General features: G+C 41.8%; 1 protein-coding gene across 3 annotated transcripts in view; it reads left to right on the top strand.

Moving 5' to 3' along the window:
• The first annotated feature begins 427 nt into the window (after positions 1–427).
• FAM120B (family with sequence similarity 120 member B) overlaps positions 428–19,673 on the top strand; it is a 106,241-nt gene continuing 86,995 nt past the window's right edge. For 2 of the 3 annotated variants that reach the window (XM_075862595.1, XM_075862593.1), the window contains exons 1-6: positions 428–527; positions 2,001–3,035; positions 6,668–6,848; positions 11,193–11,294; positions 15,932–16,104; positions 17,889–17,981. In XM_075862595.1, the coding sequence (XP_075718710.1) occupies positions 2,016–3,035; positions 6,668–6,848; positions 11,193–11,294; positions 15,932–16,104; positions 17,889–17,981 (1,569 nt within the window). In that variant the 5' untranslated portion in view covers positions 428–527; positions 2,001–2,015. Of the gene's footprint in view, positions 528–551; positions 586–2,000; positions 3,036–6,667; positions 6,849–11,192; positions 11,295–15,931; positions 16,105–17,888; positions 17,982–19,673 lie in introns of those variants that run through there. The other variant, XM_075862594.1, reaches the window with a different exon arrangement.

Raw genomic sequence — 19,673 nt, 5'->3', positions numbered from 1 at the left:
ATGTTTTCAGTACGGGACAGTTGTCCTGCAGCGAGGCAGGGACTCCTAGCGTCGTACATAACTATGATGCTAGGAGCCCGGCTCCCTGCAGTGTGTTCGGTCCGGTACTTGCGGCCGAAATACGTCCGTCAATTACGGACGTAATTAGTGTGTGTGCACATACCCTAAAAACTGGTCTGATTCTTGGTAAACCCAAGCAGACAAGCAGCGGCATAGACGTCTGGCAGACATTTACCCACCTTTAACTAATCAAATAAATAATCGTGCATGGCTGAGGGCCAAACAGTAATGTTTCTGCATATGTACGGCGCAGTGAGAACATCTAGCTATTGTCAGTATGCAGTAACACGGGCTCCCTCATGCCCATACACCCGCTACCACACACACCAGAGTATACCAGCAGCTCCCACACTGTAATGTCACTGACAGCCGCTTCCAAGCTTGTACGACATGACGCTGCTTGTCACGTGATCGTCCGACGTCAGCAGGTCCTTGCAGATAAGAAGAACTAGCTGCATCCTGCACACGTAAGCCTGCAGCTAAGCTTATTATTACGGGGGCGCATGTGGCGGGCCATCTATTATTGTATGTACATACGTTATTGCGTCCACCACCACAGGCCTGTCGGGCCCCGCCGCTATGTTTACCTCTAGGGGCCGTGTAGTCATTAACCCAATAATTACTTCGAATCCTGCAAATAGGTGATCGAGCACAGTGTCTAGGAGTATAGGAATCTGCATCGATCCCCATCTCATGAAACGATAGCAATATCGCTATGATTCAGCACCACTTTTAGGCCAGGATTACACACGCCGTTTTTGGTGCGTTTTTATTTAGCCAAAGCCAGAAGTGTATCAAAAAGGAAGTAAAATTATAAAGAAAAGCCTGATTCATCTCCTTTATTGTGTGTCCACTCCTGTGTTTGGCTATAAAAACAAAGACAAAAACTGTGTGTGCGATCCTGGCCTTAGCGCCGCGATCCTGGCCTTAGCGCCGCGAGCCTGGCCTTAGCGCCGCGAGCCTGGCCTTAGCGCCGCGATCCTGGCCTTAGCGCCGCGAGCCTGGCCTTAGCGCCGCGACCCTGGCCTTAGCGCCGCGACCCTGGCCTTAGCGCCGCGACCCTGGCCTTAGCGCCGTGACCCTGGCCTTAGCGCCGTGATCCTGGCCTTAGTGCTGTGTGCCTTGTTTTCCCTCCACATTCACTTGAATGGGGCCACAGGTTAGCGGGCCCGTTCATATCAGGATCATTAGGGCTCTAAGAGGTCAAACCCCTACAATCAGAAAGTCAATTTAGGGGTTTAAAAAGTCTCAAATCCTGGGTGCACGCTACTCTTGCACAAACATTTGCAACTTTTCTTGCCACTTGCCAGTTTTGAAAAGTGCCACGAAAATGACCGGTTTTACTGGGAGTGGGCATATACTCCACCTTTTCTATAGATTTTTCAAGGCTATAGCTAGAAAATGGCGCAAATTTTTGCACAACTATACACCTTTTTATAAAAACCGTAGTTTGCATCTTTTAAAAGAATAAATTTGGGGTAATTCACTCCAACGTGCTCTTTTAACACTGGAGTATAACTATAAGGGTATGTTCACACGGCTTATTTTTTGCCGTTTTTTCAGGCCGTAAACAGCCGAAAAATCTGAGCCAGAACGCCTCTAAACATCTGCCCATTGATTTCAATGGGAAAAACGGCGTTCTGCTCCGACAGGCCCACGAAAAAGAAGTGCATGTCACTTCTTCAGACGTTTTTGGAGCCATTTTTCATTGACTCTATAGAAAAATAGCTCCAAAAACGCAGCGAAATTCGTGACTTTGCTTAAAAAACTTTGTAATATCAGGAGCTGTTTCCCCTTGAAAATGGAAGTAGATGTGCATCGGATGTATCTCCCGTCCCACATAGATCATCATAGCTGGTTCATGGGAACAGAGGATGTGCAGTAGAACGAGTGACACTGTCCGCACGGATTTTTCCAATTATTTTATTTTTATTTCATAGATCTATTTTCCAGCAATGGGCATCAAAGGACTGCAGAGCTTTGTACAGAATTCGTGTCTCAATGTTTGCACCACGGTCAACCTAAAGACTATGGCCGCCAGGCACAAATCTTCCAATCCAGATTGTGTTCCTACCATTGTTGTCGATGCGATGGGCTGTCTGCGGACCTGGTACACACCAGACGCCTGGATTCACGGAGGGCAGTGGAAGGAATACCTGACCAGTATACAGGACTTCATTGCAGCCTTTCAGAATGCGGGAATTCGATTAGTTTTTGTTTTTGATGGCGTTATTGAACAAAAGAAACGACCGGTCTGGCTCAAGCGCCGAATGCGGGACAGCATTGAAGTAGCTAAAATTTTTAAAATTCTGAAGTCCAGTAGGCAGCAGCCTGGTCGCAATATGTTCTTTATTCCGTCAGGAATAGCTACTTTTACACGATTTGCCTTAAAGACTCTCGGTCAGGAAATAATTTGCTCACAAGTTGAAGGTGATTATGAGATCGCTGCTTACGCTCTCAAGCATAACTGTCTTGGAATATTAGGGGAAGACAGTGACTATCTCATCTTCAACACAGTGCCATATTTTTCCATTAACAAACTTCACTTAAACAAGATGGCCACTCTGATGTATTGCAGAGAAAGCTTCAGCTGTGAACTAGGCCTTCGCCTCACAGACCTGCCGCTTCTTGCCTGTCTTCTTGGCAATGACGTAGTTCCAGAAAATATGATGGAGCCGTTTCACAGGAAATGTGTCGGGACGTATTATTCTCAAAGCAACGAACGCAACAAGAGGGCCAAAGTCATTAGGGCTGTGGCCACCTTTATTTCTAAGATACAACTCCTGTCACATGGGCTTAAAGAGGTAGAGAAGATGCTGCCTCCAGGATTTGATCTGACTTTATTGTTGAAAGGAATACAGTCCTATGTTCTTCCACAACAAAGTTCGCCCTGGATACCGCCAAGTTCCCAGTCTTATCACAACTACGCTGACAAGTCAAGAACAAGCCTATGTCAGGATCAGGAGATTGTGCAGGTAATTTATTCTTTACTTTCCGCTGTAGTGTGAGCACATACCATGCACCATATTAAAATCATCTGTACCCTCCTCTGCCTCAAGGGGCATCCTCTTCAGAACAACCCCTTTTTATACTGTAACCGATCCAGCAATCAGCTGATGGACATGGATCAGGATTTGGAAACTCCTGGCCATCAGCAGTTATTGTAGGGCCATATGTGCCATACACATGTAGTATTATATGAATGACCAGTCATGTAATACTTGCTGTTTGCAGTAGCTCTTTGCTCCCGAGCAGGGTAACGCCCTCTACAATGCCCATATGCTTTAATATGGGCAGGAGATTTCACAGTGAAACTACCTCTTAAATGGCAGCCTGACTTTATTTACCAACATAAGTCATTGAGGGAGATTTATCAAAAGTGGCGCTGAGGAAAAGGGGAGGAGTTGCCCACAGGAGCCAATCAGATTGTTTGTTTAATTTTCAAAAGGGCATCTGAAGGTTGACAGCTGGAATCTGATTGGTCCTGCTTTGGGCAACTGCTCATTTTCGCCTTTGTATCCACACCACCCTCCATTATGTAGCCATAACAATGATTTTTCTTTTGGGGCTTGTGTTGTAGGTTAGATACAATTTCATGGTCTGTGATGGTCACAGCACATACTGATTGTTGCTACAATGAAGCCGAATATATCAGATCTGTAGCAATTGTCACTAGTGTAATGGACAGTTTGTTAGTGTAGGTATAGAGTACAACATTGCACACGTTTGTGCTCCATATTTATGAAGCATCTGGCTGACATTTTTTTTTTTTTGCTTGTATTCCTCATTTTTCAGTTTGAGGATGTGGCGTAATTTGTCAAATTTACTGTGAGCCAAATTTTATAACGCATGTGCCTAAGCTATTCTGAGGTCAGATCAGTCATACACTATATGATAGTTTTGTAAAGTTCAGAACCTCAAATATCTTTCATATTGATCCTGTTCCTGCTAGACAAATTCAGGAGCCAGTCACACAAAGTAGAAAACAACCCAAAAAGGAGCCAGTTGCAAATATCTAGGAGCATCGTCTGTTATTCACCTCGCCTGGTTCCAGCCTTGCGTTCCAGTAAGCGGCTCCTTCTCCTACCTACATCTGCGTCTGGTTGCTATGCATCCTGATGCCGCCTTCACTGCTGCTGCGGATCCCGTCTTCCGTGACTTTCCTGCCCTGAATACTCAGCGGCATCAGCATTGCCTGGTGTTTGAGGTACATTGCTTCCCCACTCTTGTTCCTATGCGCTGCTATTGATTATTGTGTTTGATCCTGATCTTGACTTTGTTCCTGACTATTCTCTGGCCTTGCCTGGTTCCTGTTGTTCTTCTCCTGGCTCTGACCCTTTGCCTTGTTTGTGACTACGCTCCTGTCTCGTCCTTTGGCCCGTCGCTTCCTGACCGCTCCCCTGGTGGCAACCCTTTCCTCCGTTCCTGACCACACTATTACTGCATCAGCACCACTGATGCAATACGGGGCCAGCAAACTGGGGATCTTCCTGCAGCAAAGTCAATACCTCCTTGCGGGGTTAAGGAGGAAAACTAGGGAATCCCTTATACTTCCCACCCCAGTATAGCCAAATAGATTACGGCTTAGAGAACCCGCATTTGCGGTACATGACTGTATCATCAGCTACTCGTTGAGCTCCAAGTTACAGAGTTTTACTAGATAACAGAACTAACTGCCTAAAGTGTAACTAGACTTTCAACAAACTTCTAACATGTCATAGTGACATGTCAGAAGTTTTGATTGGTGGCGGAGCAAGCACTGAGAACCCCACCGATCGCTAGAACAAAGCTGCAGATGCGCTCAGGTGAGCGCTGAGCCACTTGGTTTCTTATCGGCTTTTCTCGGAAAGCCGATGTAGCGGTGTACGGACTCAATAAAAAGTCTGTAAGCCCGTACTCCGTTACATCGGCTTTCTGAAAAAAGCCGCTCAGAAACCAAGTGGCTCACCCAAGCGCTTCTGCCGCTTTGTTTTAGCGACTGGTGGGGGTCTTAGTGCTTGGACCCCCACCAATCAAATCTTCTGACATGTCACTATGACATGTCAGAAATTTGTTGAAGGTTTAGTTACACTTTAAGTAACCATAATTAAAAATATAATACCTTGACTATAACCAAGGATCAGTACAGTACTGCCCCAGTATATTAGACCCCTGCCTCCATCTTTGATGGTACTTCATAACTCTTCCTGTAAAAACCGTCACTAGACTATTCATTTTGATCATCTCTCTGATACGAAGCGATGTTTCTGATGTTGTACATATTGTGGCCAAGTTAAACAGTAACACGATGTGTCCAGCGTGCTATGAGTAAAGGTATTGTGAGCACCTTCACTTCCACTACTTCTTCATGTTTGACAAGTTGTAAAGCTCTCCTGTGCTGGAAATGCCTTTCATGTCTTCACATGTATGACAGGCTGGAAGATTAACAGGTGCCAGAAGTGAAAGATAGATGAAATCCCAGATGAAAGCATGAAAAGAAAAGAATCAATATTTCAGCTCCTACATGACCTATTATAAATCAGGTTGCACATAATACACATTGAGCTGGAGTCCGCATTGTTCTTAGGTAGGTGGTGCTGCCATGTAGGTCCTGAGACGGAGTAGCTGTATAGACTGTGCAACTTTTTAGAAACTTCTATATGTGTCAACACGTATATCAGGCCCGGATATAACTGGCTCCTTAGTTTTTGGAACTTTTTAATATTTATGTGTATTCAAAGTTTTTACAGACTTTGAACCAACAAACAGCGGAAGAGAATATGAAATAACTTCACTCAACATAATGACTTACATTCAGGGTGTATTACGGATTGAGATTCTGTGTATGAATTCTAATGCAGACGCTTGGGGATTGTCGGGCTGCCGCCATGCACTTCATGGTACCAATAGAAACGACAGCTCGCCCCACAATCGACAGAAAAATATAAAAGTTATGGCCCTCAGAATATGGCGACACAAAACAAAATTTTCCTTGTAAAAGTAGTATAAAAACGATACATTTGTTATCGCGGTAATTGTATTGATCCCCAAAATAAAGTTGACATGTCGTTTTTACAGCACAGTGGATGCCGTAAAAACTAAACCCCCCAAAAAATTGAGCAATCACAGTTGTTTTTCCTTTTGCACCCAACAAAGACATTTTTCCCAGTTCATTATATGGTACAATAAATAGTGACGTGAAAAAAGAAAACATTTCGGGGGAAAAACTAGCCCTCACACGGCTATATTTACGGATAAAAAAATAATGGCTTTTGGAAGGTGGGAAAGAAAAGTGTTGGAAAATATTTGTCCGTTTTGAAATCATTTTCGACCTGCAGCCCATTTCATTGCTCTAACTCTTATCCTGCCGCTGGAGCGGGCATAAGGTGGCCGAGTGTGCGGAGTTCACGTTAGGTTGTCATTGATTTCTCATATTATTTCACATTTTCCCATCATTACCTGAATACTCTCAACAAGTACATTTGCTTTCCTTGTGTATGATGGGATAGTAACAGAATATCCACATAATGGGCACATGTAGTGTGCAGAGGAGGCCGTTTTCTCATTTTCACTTATTATAACACTTGCTGTCCGCAGTGGATTCAGGTGTCTTCTTTGTTGTTTACAGATTGCATTAGAGGAACATTACAAAGGAGACAATGTCATGATCTGCAATGTCCTGTGTCATGGAGAAAGTGACTGCAGTAATACCTTGGAAGATGAAAATGACCCTCACATCCCGTGTCAGGCTCTTGTCTATAAAATGACACGTCAGCATATTTATGCCATTCTGCTTGGCACGGGTAATGGTAAGCATGGTAGTCGCTAATCTATGAGATTTTTGTGTTCATTATCCATTCATTATGCCCTCTTCTCCGTAAAGGGGTTTTCCACTTTCTGACAACTGATGACTTACCCACTGGATAGTTCATTAGTATATGATCGGTGCCGGTCCAACACCCGGACCCCGCACGGATCCGCCACTCCGGCTGCCTCCGTGCACTGGATGTTTGGAACGGTATGCAGTAGTTGGAGCCGGAAGTTGATGGCTCCGACCACTGCATAGCGGCCGTTCGGCAGAGCTGCAGCTCGGCCGCTATTCTTTGACCGGAGCAATCTGCTTCTGGCAATATCGCCCGGTGCAGCCGAGGTGGTGGAACGGTTGGGGGTCCCGGTGTCGGACACGCACTGATCATATACTGATGACCTATCCTGTGGATAGGTCATAGTTGTCAGAACGTGGAAAACCCCTTTAAGATGGAAAAATGGCTGAAAGCTCCTCCTACTCTCTCTTTTTATATTGTATCCATTTTGTTTGTATTGGGGTTTTGAGACTCGCCGTTAAATACGCCATGTTCTTCAGGTAATAGTGAAGGCATATTATTCTCTAGAAGTGTTTGGGAAGGGTAGTGCTCTGTTTTGAATGCTCCCATAGTATTTGTATATGGTTATATGATGAATGTGAAGTTTACCAGCTAGTGCAAGAGATCTGTACCAAACTGTTAGCATAGATGATGAGATAATAAGATTGATCAAAACTGGTGCAAAGGAAAAGTGACCATAGCCATCACATTGCTTTCATTTTCAGTAAGGCCTCTGAAAAATAAGCGCTTCAACCTGATTGGTTGCTGTGGGCAACTACTCCACTTTTCCTTTGCACCAATTTTGATAAATCTAACGTATTAATGGGCGGTTACTATCAAACAATAGCAAACTTTTCAAGTTACTTTCCATTAGTTACACATCCTGAGTTTTAGTGAGAATGAGATAAGCCTTTTTCCTTTATTAACCGCTTCTCTTCACAGCGCTGCCTTTTCAAATCTTAAAAGAAAGTGACGGTTGTATCATTAAGATGTGAATAAGCGTCCTCTGGTGCCCCCACGGGTAGCGGTTCTGGGGCTCCCACTCTCTCAGCCCGCTCACTCCCAAGCACGGACACAGTGGCAGGGAGTGTGCAGTGTGAGCCTAATCGTCTAGCTTGGTTAACCCTTTACGTGAATCCAGCCCTAAGGCCTTATTCACACAAACTTGTTTCTGGTCAATGTGCTGTCCGTTTTATCAATGAGCAGCACGCTGACCCATGCAATTTAGATGGAGTCTAAGATGAAACTCACAGCATACCCAATTCTCACCCGTATTTGCAGACCAGACTCGACTATTAAAGTCTATGGGTGTTTGAGAAAAACGCACAGCAAACAGACAACATCTGTGTGTTATCCGTTTTTCACGGGTCGTTTGCTAGAGAAATCAGGAAGTGCTTACAGAGGAGAAACATGGACGAGAAAAATTGATGATACACGGAAACCACACTGACTCAACACAGACATTCATGTGGATGAAAAACCTGACAAATGGACATGCTGGTGTGAATCAGGCCTAAAGGGGTTGTATAAGATAAGAAATGAGTCTGCCTATTCCTTAAAGAGGTTCTGTCACCAGATTCTCAAATCCCTATCTCCTATTGCATGTGATCGGCGCTGCAATGTAGATAACAGTAACGTTTTTTTTTTTAAAAAAAAACGTTCATTTTTGGCCAAGTTATGAGCTATTTTATATTTATGCAAATGAACTTTGAAATGGACAACTGGGTGTTTTTTTTCCGTTATGTCCAACTGGGCGTGTATTGTGTTTTTAACTGGGCGTGTTTACGTGTATGACGCTGACCAATCAGTGACCAGTCAGCATCATACACTCATCTCCATTGATTTACACTACAGCGATATGCAGCCACATAAACAGAGATTAACGTTAATGAAGTGTCCTGATAATGAATACACATGATCATCCAGCCTGGACCTCATGTGTATTCAGAATCCTGACACTTCTGAATCTTTTCTTTGAGATTTCTAGCAAGTGAAACGAAATCTCGTTTACCTCCGTAATCTCGCGAGATTTCGCTTCCCTTGCCGGAATCTCAAAGAAAAGTGTCCTGATAATGAATACACATGACGTCCAGGCTGGATGATCAGGTGTATTCATTATCCGGACACTTGATTAACGTTAATCTCTGTTTATGTGGCTGCACATCGCTGCTGTGTAAATCAACGGAGATGAGTGTATGATGCTGACTGGTCACTGATTGGTCAGCGTCATTCACGTAAACACGCCCAGTTAAAAACACAATACACGCCCAGTTGGACATAACGAAAAAAAAACGCCCAGTTGTCCATTTCAAAGCTCATTTGCATATATATAAAATAGCTCATAACTTGGCCAAAAATGAACGTTTTTAAAAAAAAACAACACGTTACTGTTATCCACATTGCAGCGCCAATCACATGCAATAGGAGATAGGGATTTGAGAATCTGGTGACAGAGCCTCTTTAAGATACATTGCCAGTCTTGTGCTTGGGCTTTGTCTGATATTGCAGTCCTATTCACTTGAATGAGGCTGACCTGTAATTGCAGACACAGCCCATGGGCCAGAGTGGCACTGTTTCTGTAAAAAAACAAAACAGGCTTTTCTAATGTGATTCCGCCTCTTCGAGGACATATTCACATAGGGCCTGGGCTAGCCCATTATTTCCATTTGATAGATTTTGAAGTAATAAAGGCTACAGTTATCTTTCTGTATAGCTGTGGAGTATAATCTGCACCTGGTCTTACCACAGACGTGATGCTCAGTGGTGGGCGCACCCAGGGCCTAACACAACAATCTGAAAGGAAACTGCAGGCATACTTGTTGTTGGAAGAAGTGCATTTCTTTGCACTTACATCATGTTTTTCGTATTATGTCTGCAGAGCAGGATCTCATTGCTGCCGTATAGGAGTTTGTTGTATTGTTAAATAAACCTTTTGACCAGGAAAATGTCTTATCTTTCATCGGTGTAACACAGGCGCTAATGACTTGGTCCGTATGTTCTTTACATTTTTTTCTCTACAAAGAAATGTACGAATATTCTGAGGTGTTTCCAGCAATTGTTGTCAATATTCCACTAAAATATACAATTAGTGTTGATGGGGCTACAAAAATAGTAAATCATTAGTCTGTGTGGATCGGAAACGTAGAACATTGGTTAAATAAACAGAGAAAGTAGACTAGATGCTTTTCTTTAGTACGAAAGTTTAAAAGTGAGAAATGGTCACGATGTGACACGACGGTCGGATAATACGCAGTAGAATACAGTAGCAGCAAAGTGGGTGATCTCATCCACACGCTGGGGAAAATTTCCATGCAGAAATTCGTCCATGCGTATTTTTCGTACCACAGCATGTCAATTCCTGCCACGGAGAGTGGACTGAATTCCTGCGTTTTTCAAAGGAGATATCACCATCTCCCAGCATCGAGAAAAACGCAGCAAAATCTGCACCATTTTCTGCAGTAAAAACCGCAGGAAAGGGTGCATTTTTTCTGCAGCGGAATTTCTGCTAGTTTTAACGGAAATGTGTGCGCAAACCCTTAATCCTTTTTGCCCAAAGCAACGCTAGTAGTCACTTTTTATTTTCTAAACCGCATTGTAAAATAAAAATGTCGACGGTAGTTGATATGACCAACACAGTTTCTTTGAGGAGCTGATGCTTGACTTAATACTCTGGGGGAAAATGTATCAAATGATTTGCGCCAGTATTTTGTCGTAGAAAAGTCACACATTTTGACGCACTCTGTATTTGCATAATAATTCTCGACTGTTGCGGGCGGGGTTTAGCAGAAGAGGCGTTTTCAAAAGCAGTTCAACACCTTTTTTTGTGTTTAAAGCCAGAAAACATCTCAAAAAATGAGGCAGATCTGCGCTTGCTTATAGCAGGCGCACATTTCATATTCTGGCTTCAGGAGAGCCCACGATGTGACAAATCTAAGACGAGGCGTGCGTCTATTAATCATTTTGGCGCATTTTACTTCAACATATTTTGGATTAAGACTTGTGTATGAAATGCCAGTCTTAATAAATCTCCCCCTCTGTCATACATTATCACAGCAATACTATGGCCCCTAGTCTGTCACCCATGTAACTTGGCACTTGTGGTATCATTTCATATTATATTAGGAGGGATTCTCAGACCAGCGGTGGGATTTTCACAATCGTGGAGGAATTGTAGTAACCATCAGTAAAATAGGGAGTTGTCATTTAGGTTCATTAAAGATAAATGAACACTTCGTAAACTAATCGTTACTTACTACAGTTTCAATTCAGTTTGTTCCTCTGTATTGTTAGGTTCCCAAGATTCGTGTCCTGTGGTCCACGAGTGGTATGTATACCATAGCAAGGTGCTGGAGAAGCCAGAGCTTGTTCCAACAATTCCACTCTCCATAAAAGGTGAGATGATCACAATTTGGTAAATATAACTATGATCTATTAGTGCAAAATACTAGAAGCAGTTCCCTTAATTCCTTTATAAGTGTATTATTTTCTCCTTATCCTAAAGATAATGGATATAAATAGGTAACTGATTTATTTACCCTTGACGGGTCAGAGCGGCTTTGGCTGCATATGGGGGGGCCAATGCTACGGCTTACCAGTGTATGTAGGTCGCCCTTGTGCAGCCAAAACCGCTGTGACCCGTCAAGGCATGGACTTCACAAGACCTCTGAAGATGTCCCATGGTATCGGGCACCACGATGTTAGCAGCAGATCCTTTAAGTCCTGAAAGTTTCGAGGTGGGACCTCCATGGATCAAACTTGTTTTTCCAGAACACCCCACAGATACTCGATCGGCTTGAGTTCTGGTGAATTAGAGGCCACTGCCATTATAGAATACTGTTGCCATGAAGAGGTGTACTGGGTCTGCAACAATGTTTAGGTAGGTGGTACATATCAAAGTAACATTCACATGTATGCCAGGACCCAATATTTTCCAGCAGAACATTGCCTAGAGCATCGCACTGCCACCGCTGGATTATCTTATTCCCACAGTGCCACATAGTGTAAAAGAAAACTTAATTAATTAGACCAGGCCAACATCTAGCACTGATCCATTGTCCAGTAGTGATGCTGATGTGCTCATTGTAGGCGCTTTAAAGATGCTCTGTCACCACATTATAAGTGGCCTATCTTCTACATAATGTGATCGGCGCTGTAATGTAGATTACACCAGTGTTTTTTATTTAGAAAAATGAGATCACGCTTGTTGTCATTAAGTCCCACACAAATGTTACCGAAGTGTCGGGATTGTGAATAGACATTGCATCCTGGCTGGAAGCGATGTCTATCCACTGTCAGGACACTTCAGTAACGTTAATGTGTGAGTATGTGACTGCATATCATGATCTTTTAGCAAGATCAACATGTGCTGAGTAAATGAATGGAGATAAATGTATGACGCTGATTGGTCAGCGTCATACACTTCTCTTTACAACGCCCACTTGGTCAAAAATTAAACACAAGCCCAGTTGGACATTAAGAAAGTCATTAGCATAAATCTAAAATAGGTTATAACTCCTTCAAAATGTATCATTTTTCTAAATAAAAAAACATTTATCTACATTACAGCGCCAATCACATTATGTAGGAGAAAGGGCACTTATAATGTGGTGACAGAGCCTCTTTAAGTGGTCAAACGAGAAAAAGTTGCAATATTATGTACTGCCGCTACAAGTGTGTCGGCGATTCACAGTGTGAGCAGTAAAGGAAATGTAGGAAAAGCAGCGCTCGTACGAGTGTTGCGACCCCTTCAAAACAGCTGATTGGCGAGGGTGCCGTGAGTCGGACCCCAACCTATCAGATATTGATGGCCTATCCTGAGGTTAGGCTATCAATTTTTAAAAACTGGGCAACCCCTTTAACTGCTTAGATGCTGCGATCAATAGTGACCACATCATCTACAGTGTTTGACAGGGGGAGGCTCACTGGCTAATCGGTAGCTACTTCTGGCATGGCCTAAGTGCAGTTGCACACGACCGGGTGCCACTCGGGCCGTTTTGGCACGGCATCCGAGTGGCACCCAATAGTTTTCACTGACTCATTCACTTTATTTAAAACGGACCCCACTTTCCGATCCGTGGAAAGATAGGACGGGACTCGGCCGACATATACTGACGTGTACATGAGGCATAATAGGTTGCCTGTCGGTGATACACTGACAGGCAATAATGCTTTGGAATACGAAGGGTGTGTTCATACGGTATTAAGTTAAAGAGGCTCTGTCACCAGATTATAAGTGCCCTATCTCCTATATAATCGGATCGGCGCTGTAATGTACATAACAGTGGTTTTTATTTTGAAAAACGATCATTTTTGAGCAAGTTATGAACCATTTTAGATTTATGCTAATTCGTTTCTTAATAGACAACTCGGCGTGTTTTTACTTTTTACCAACTGGGTGTTGTACAGAGGAGTGTATGACGCTGACCAATCAGTGACCAATCAGCGTCATACACTTCTCATTGTTCCAGCCCTGCTTCTTTCACTGCATAATTACAATGGGCTGGAACAATGAGAGGTGTATGAACGGTAAAGAGAAATTGGCCACTGTTTTTTCAGCTTCCAATTGATTTCAATGTGTATAACAGCAGTGCTTCTGCCGCTGATCTTGTGGGTACAGTGGCAGTATCCACGAGATCCAAATAATGGATATATCCATAATGATGTGGGAACTATAACCCCCTTGTGATGAACATATTAGTTGATCCGTGTTTAACCCCTTCCCACCAGTTCCACGTAATTTGACAGGCTTTTAACCCGTTAATTAACGTGCTACTTTTAATATCACCCATGTACAGTTGCTATGTCTAAAGCTAAGGGGAAAAGATACACGTCAAACTAAACTAGGGTCTTTGTCTTCACTGCTATAACAACATTATTCGTTACATAATGTGAACATATTTGGCAATGCTATGCACGGCAGAATTAGAGGATTTATTTTTGGGTTACGTTACATTTATTGAACAAACTACCTTAAAGGGGTTTACCCATCAGGGACATCTATGGCATATTCACAGGATTTCGTAACTCCCAACCATCTAAATTAGGAAGTGGCCGGGAGGCAGCGAGAGCCGAGAAAGGTAGAATGGCGTTTAGGGGGCCTCGTTCCTGAGATAGGTGTGGGTCCCACAGGTGGAACCCGCATCTATCTGGCATTTATTTGTCTTTACCGCTGTAGCAACATTATTCGTTACATAATGTGCACATATTTGGCAATGCTATGCACGGCAGAATTAGAGGATTCATTTTTTAGGTAAGTTCTATCTCGCATTTATGGCATATTCCGATGGGCAAACCCCTTTAAAACAGAAAGTGAAATAAATAAAATAAAAAAAATTAGCGACACATTTATCACAGTTGCGCACGCTGCATGATGATACATCTGGTGCTTCTAGTTGGACATGTTAGACACTTTTCGTTTCACACTTTGTGGCTGGCATACTTTGCATCAATATTTAAATCACGGTAATGGCCATGCTTATCAATAACTCTGATCCAGGCCATTTAACCGCTTAAATGCTGGGGTCAATAGCAATCTAAGCCGCTAGAAAGAAGATCCCCCTCCACAATGCGATCGCAGATTACCGCTAATTGCCATGGCAGCCTCTGGGCCTAATGGAGTCCACCAGGTCGGCCATCTTTCTTCTCGAGGCCAGATAGCAGGGCTTAATAGGAGCCAGTAAACATTGCAGTGTATAGTACCATCGATCAAACGATGGCAAAAAAAATAAAACATGTTAAAATTAAACAGAAAAACATATTGCCTTTTTCCCCTACAGTATTGTAAAAAAATAAAATATAATTGGTATAGGCGTGTCTGTAAAAGTCGGAACTATTCTAATATAACGTTATTTAACCCGCAATGAAAACAGCACAATTGCTGTTTTTTGGTCCGCTTATCTCACCCCAAAAAAAAAATTGAGTGATCAAAAAGTTGTATGTGACCAAAAATGGTGCCAATACAAATGACAGCTCGCCTCGCGACATATTGCGACGCAAATTTATTTATTTTTAACAATTGTTTTTTCTTTGTAAAAGTAGTACATTATAAAAAGAACCACATAGATTTGGTATCCCCATAACCCCAGTTAACACGTCCTATTACTCACATGGGGAACTCCATAAAAACAAAACCCCAAAAACTATGGAGGAATCACTGTTTTTTTTCCCATTCCACCCCACAAATATATTTTTTTTTTCAGCTTCCTAGTGCATTATATGGTGCCATTAGAAAATACAACTCCTCAAGCAAAAAAAAACAAGTCCTCTTGCGGCTACATCGACGAAAAAAATGTAAAAGTTAGGACATTTGGAAGGCGGAGAGGAAAAAACTGAAATGGAAGAAAAGAAAAATGTCTGGCACAAAGTAGGACCAATTGAAAAATTTTTCTTGGTTTTATTTTTTGGAGGGGTGTAATTCCAAAATTTTTCGCAAGGACAGGAAACTACTGGTATCTTACACCAACTACAAAAATCCACTGTCATGATCCTTTATTTGTCCCTATGGCATTCTAAAATGTCGTTTGCATTCCTTAAAGGCATGAACCTTACACAAGTTCACTGTTATGGGCAGACATTTGGCCCGACCCTGCCTCATGAATGAAACTAAACTGACACCATGTTTTTCAGGCACAAAAATAAATAAACACCTTTCTTAACGGCGGGGTCAGGTTGCTCGCAGGTATTTGGCATACTCCGTATACAGCTATATAGCTCCTGACAGTTCCTACCAGCCATCACAGTCTGTACATTGTAGGCAAAACGTCTATTACATAAGAATAGTTGAAAGATTTGATTTCAACTTTATTTCTTTTTGTATAGTTTTATTTCATTGTGTTTTAAAGTATATTTTTACACTCATAAACAGGCTTATTCCTGACCACGCGCTTTGTAGATTGACAGTGATTTACCAAGGAGCAATTTTTCTATGTGTTTTAACTGTATTGACTCTACTAAAGCAAATGTATTGTGTTTACATACTGGGGGAAAAAAAGCTTGAGTATTGACAAAAAACATTTCTTTTATGTGTGTAGGTGGAACACCAACTGCTAGGGAGCTCTGGCTTTCCAAAAACCCTGACATTGAGAAACAGAGATTCTATACATGCATGGCATGCTTCCATTTGGAGAGATGGACAGAGGGACTTAGAAGCTTGGACAGCCAGCACGCTGCTACCTGTTGCCTTCTGATGTATCTGACAGTTCAGGTAATGTCAACATTCTTATGGAAATGTATATTACATTACCTCAGACAAGATCTGTTACTGGTAAACAATAATTGGACAGGTTGGATATCACCCGATACAATCCTGTTGTGTTCCCCAAGATAAGCAGCACCAGGTGTATTTGACATCCATTTATCACCGTATCTCCACGGAAACAAGATGCCCATTGACCCAACTAAATGAGCAAAATTATGGAGTCAGGGAAGATTGTTCAGCCGACAACTATCTTGTGTCTATGGCCAGCCAACAAAAAATAGCTTTATGTACACCTTTGTTAGAATTTTTTTTATTGAATGAATATATTTTGTGTTTTTAAGCAATTTTTAAATATGAATTTTATTATATCTTTTTTTACTTTTTAAGATAGCTTGTCTAAATAGCAGCTGTCTCATTCTATCTAAGCCCAGTCCGTCAGGTCAGCTGAACTGACGACTCGGCTGAGAGCAGGTCCTGCGTGTCTCTGACAGGCAGGATCAAGCTAATATCGATCACATCTAAATTCATGAACTTAGATGTGATCATTATTAGGTGGATCCTGGGTGTCAGAGACAAGCAGGACCAGCTTTCTGCCAAGCCGTCAGTTCAGCTGACCTGATTGACTCAGCTGAGCAGAACAATACAACTTATATCTATATCTACAGGATACATAGAAGCTGTATATTAAAAAGTAAACTTTTTTTTTTTTTTTTTTATGAAAAGTGAATTTGAAAGTTGCATAAAAACAGTAAATACAATCATTTAATAAAAAAATAAAAATAATTGCTTGCAAAGGTGTAACTAGCATTAAAGTTGTGCCTATGTATTAATTAATCTATTCTTACACATAAAATACAAAGTGGCTGAGATTTTATTTCAATTTTTTTTCACAAAAAGCGTAGAATGAGCAAGGAGTATTTACCATGCAGAGTTATAGTGTGAGCGTATATTGTGCTCACCTTATTCTGTTCAAGGCGAGGAAGGAGATGAGACTCTCTGCACCCGGTCTGTGCTTATCCAGGACTGGTTAGATTTATTCTAACTAAGCAGCTCTGTTCCCCTCCTCCGCCTTGCTCTTAGAGTCTTGAATAGCATCAATGTCTGGACACAACGGGTCTCACGCATAAGCATATTTTGGCTTCAGTTATTCAAAACGTTGGAATAAATTATGAGTTATATTTCCCCCCTTAGATATAGCTGTTGACTACAGATGTAGGTGAATTTATTACTTATGTATGACATCTATAGGACCTTTCCTAGAGAATCCGAAACGTAATGTATATGATTTCCAGATAACTCAGCTTAGAGGAAATAGCCAGCTGACAATATGTGTATCATTGCCATTTGTGGCACACAGTAGTCATCTGACTCATCTTGGCTGAATCCTGGTCAACACGAAGCAGGGACTATACAACGCATAACAAATATTCAACATATGGAAAACGGGCACCTTTTTTTTAATTCTGAGGACTAGGGATTCTTTCCATGTGTCAAATTATCGGAATGCATTTTAGCCCATTGAAATGGAGGATTACGGTGTTCTTGGGTGTGGACAGGCTCGGCGAGGTAGGGGCCTCCAGCCACAATTTCAGACTGGATGTAGGGCTTTGCTTCCTTTTATCTGAATTCCTGAAGCTAACATTTGGTGATGGCTCAAGTGCCTTACCCTAAAGCTATGAATTTAATGTGCTGAGCTGGACTTCTGTCTGGTGCCCATTTGTGAACAAAACATTTCTGTGTGATCTTTCCTTTACTTTGGCTCACAGCCGTTTTTTGCCTATTTTCTTCAGGTGGAGAGTCTAACTCTAACAGACGTAGACGCATTTCTAGCCCAAGCCTTGTGCCTTGCAGGGAAATCTGGATCACAGTTAAGTAGCCTGCAGGTACAGACGCAACATATAACCCCGTATAGTATTTATATTAACCTTATCTTTCTAGCATCACAGGGTACCTCCTGGCCTTTTAAGTCTCCATGTACGTTATACTATGCAGGGGAAATTAGAGTCTCTGTCACACATTTACTTCCATTAGGGTGCCATACACACAGTGGCAGTGTGCCGCCCAGCGAACCAATGCATGTACGGGCACGCAAAATATATAGATCTCTGCTTTTTGGGATTTTATGTAAAATTTTAGGCAATTGTCTGATTTTTAAGTTCTGGTTGGAGTTACATATGTAGATTGGATTTTCTGAAGTGATAAATTACATGATCGTGTTTTATTCAATTCATAGCATGAATATGAAAAAGAGGAAAGCGTGAATGTCCAAGTGATATTCATTAATATGAAAATCCAAGTGTGAACAATATCTAAACACTTTTAACTCCTAAGGACCGGGCCTATTTGACGAAGCATTATTTTTCTTTTTTTCATCGTTGTATTCCAAGAGTCGTAACTTTTTTATTTTTCCATCAACATAGCTGTATAAGGGCTTGTATTTTGCAGGACGAGTTATATTTTTCAATTGCACCATTTTTGGGGCATATAATATGTTGATTAACTTTTTTCAGAGGGGAAAAAACAACTGCTATTCCAGCATTGATTAGCGGCGTAAATAACACCTTTATTCTATGGGTTGGTGCGATTACGGCGATAGTAAACATGTATAGTTTATTTATGTTTTAATACGTTTGCACAATAAAAAAAATAATAATGTGTTTTTGCATCGCCGCATTCCAGGAGCCATACCTTTTTTATTTTTTCGTCGGTGTAGCCATATGTAGGCTAGTTTTTTGCAGGGCAACTTGTAGTTTTCATCGCTACTATTTTGGGGTACATGAGACTTATTGATTAACTTTTATTAAATTTTTGTTTGGGGAGGGATACTGTAGTCTTCTTTTAACAAAGTTTATTTAACTGTTTTTAATTTATTTTTTTATTCTGTCCCACTAGGGGACTTCACAATGCAATCTTCTGATCGCAGATATAATGCTTTGGTATACTCTGTATACCAAAAGCATTATTGCCTGTCGGTGTAAAACTGACAGGCAATATATTAGGCTCCCACTGCCATGGTAACCCATCGGCGCCCCGTGATCACTTCGAGGGTATGCCGATGGGGTGACAGGAAACTCCCTCCCTCTGTCTAACAACTTAGATGTTGCAATCGCTATTGATCGTGGCATCTAAGGCATTAAACTGCTGGAATAGGAGTTCTCTCCAATTTTGGCAACTACGGCAGGAGCTAGGCTGTGTATAACAGCCTGGCTCCTGGCGTTGATCTCGTACTTAGAGTGGCAGTACCCACAAGATACAAGTGACTTATATATCCTTCACTATGCAGGAACTAGCAACCACATGTGACGGATATTTCTGTCACTCATTGTTAAGGGGTTAAGCAGCCTTATTTTTTATCAGGCATATCTCTGTTACCAATGCTTTAACTACTCTACAAGTTACCTTATAGGTGACATAAATCCTATCCATACAGCAGCATTAGTTGGGAAAGACCCTAAAGGAAGCAAGGCTACCATGACATAAACTTACTTTAGCGGTTATTCACTTTAAATAAAGCCTTTTTTATGCTGTAAATAATGGCGGTCAGAAACTTCACCAATGTGATCTTCTCACATGTC

This window comes from Rhinoderma darwinii, chromosome 4, assembly GCF_050947455.1.
Source record: "Rhinoderma darwinii isolate aRhiDar2 chromosome 4, aRhiDar2.hap1, whole genome shotgun sequence".
Classification (NCBI taxonomy): domain Eukaryota; kingdom Metazoa; phylum Chordata; class Amphibia; order Anura; family Rhinodermatidae; genus Rhinoderma; species Rhinoderma darwinii.
Note: the sequence above shows the minus strand (reverse complement) of the source record. Positions and strands in the feature narration are given on the sequence as shown.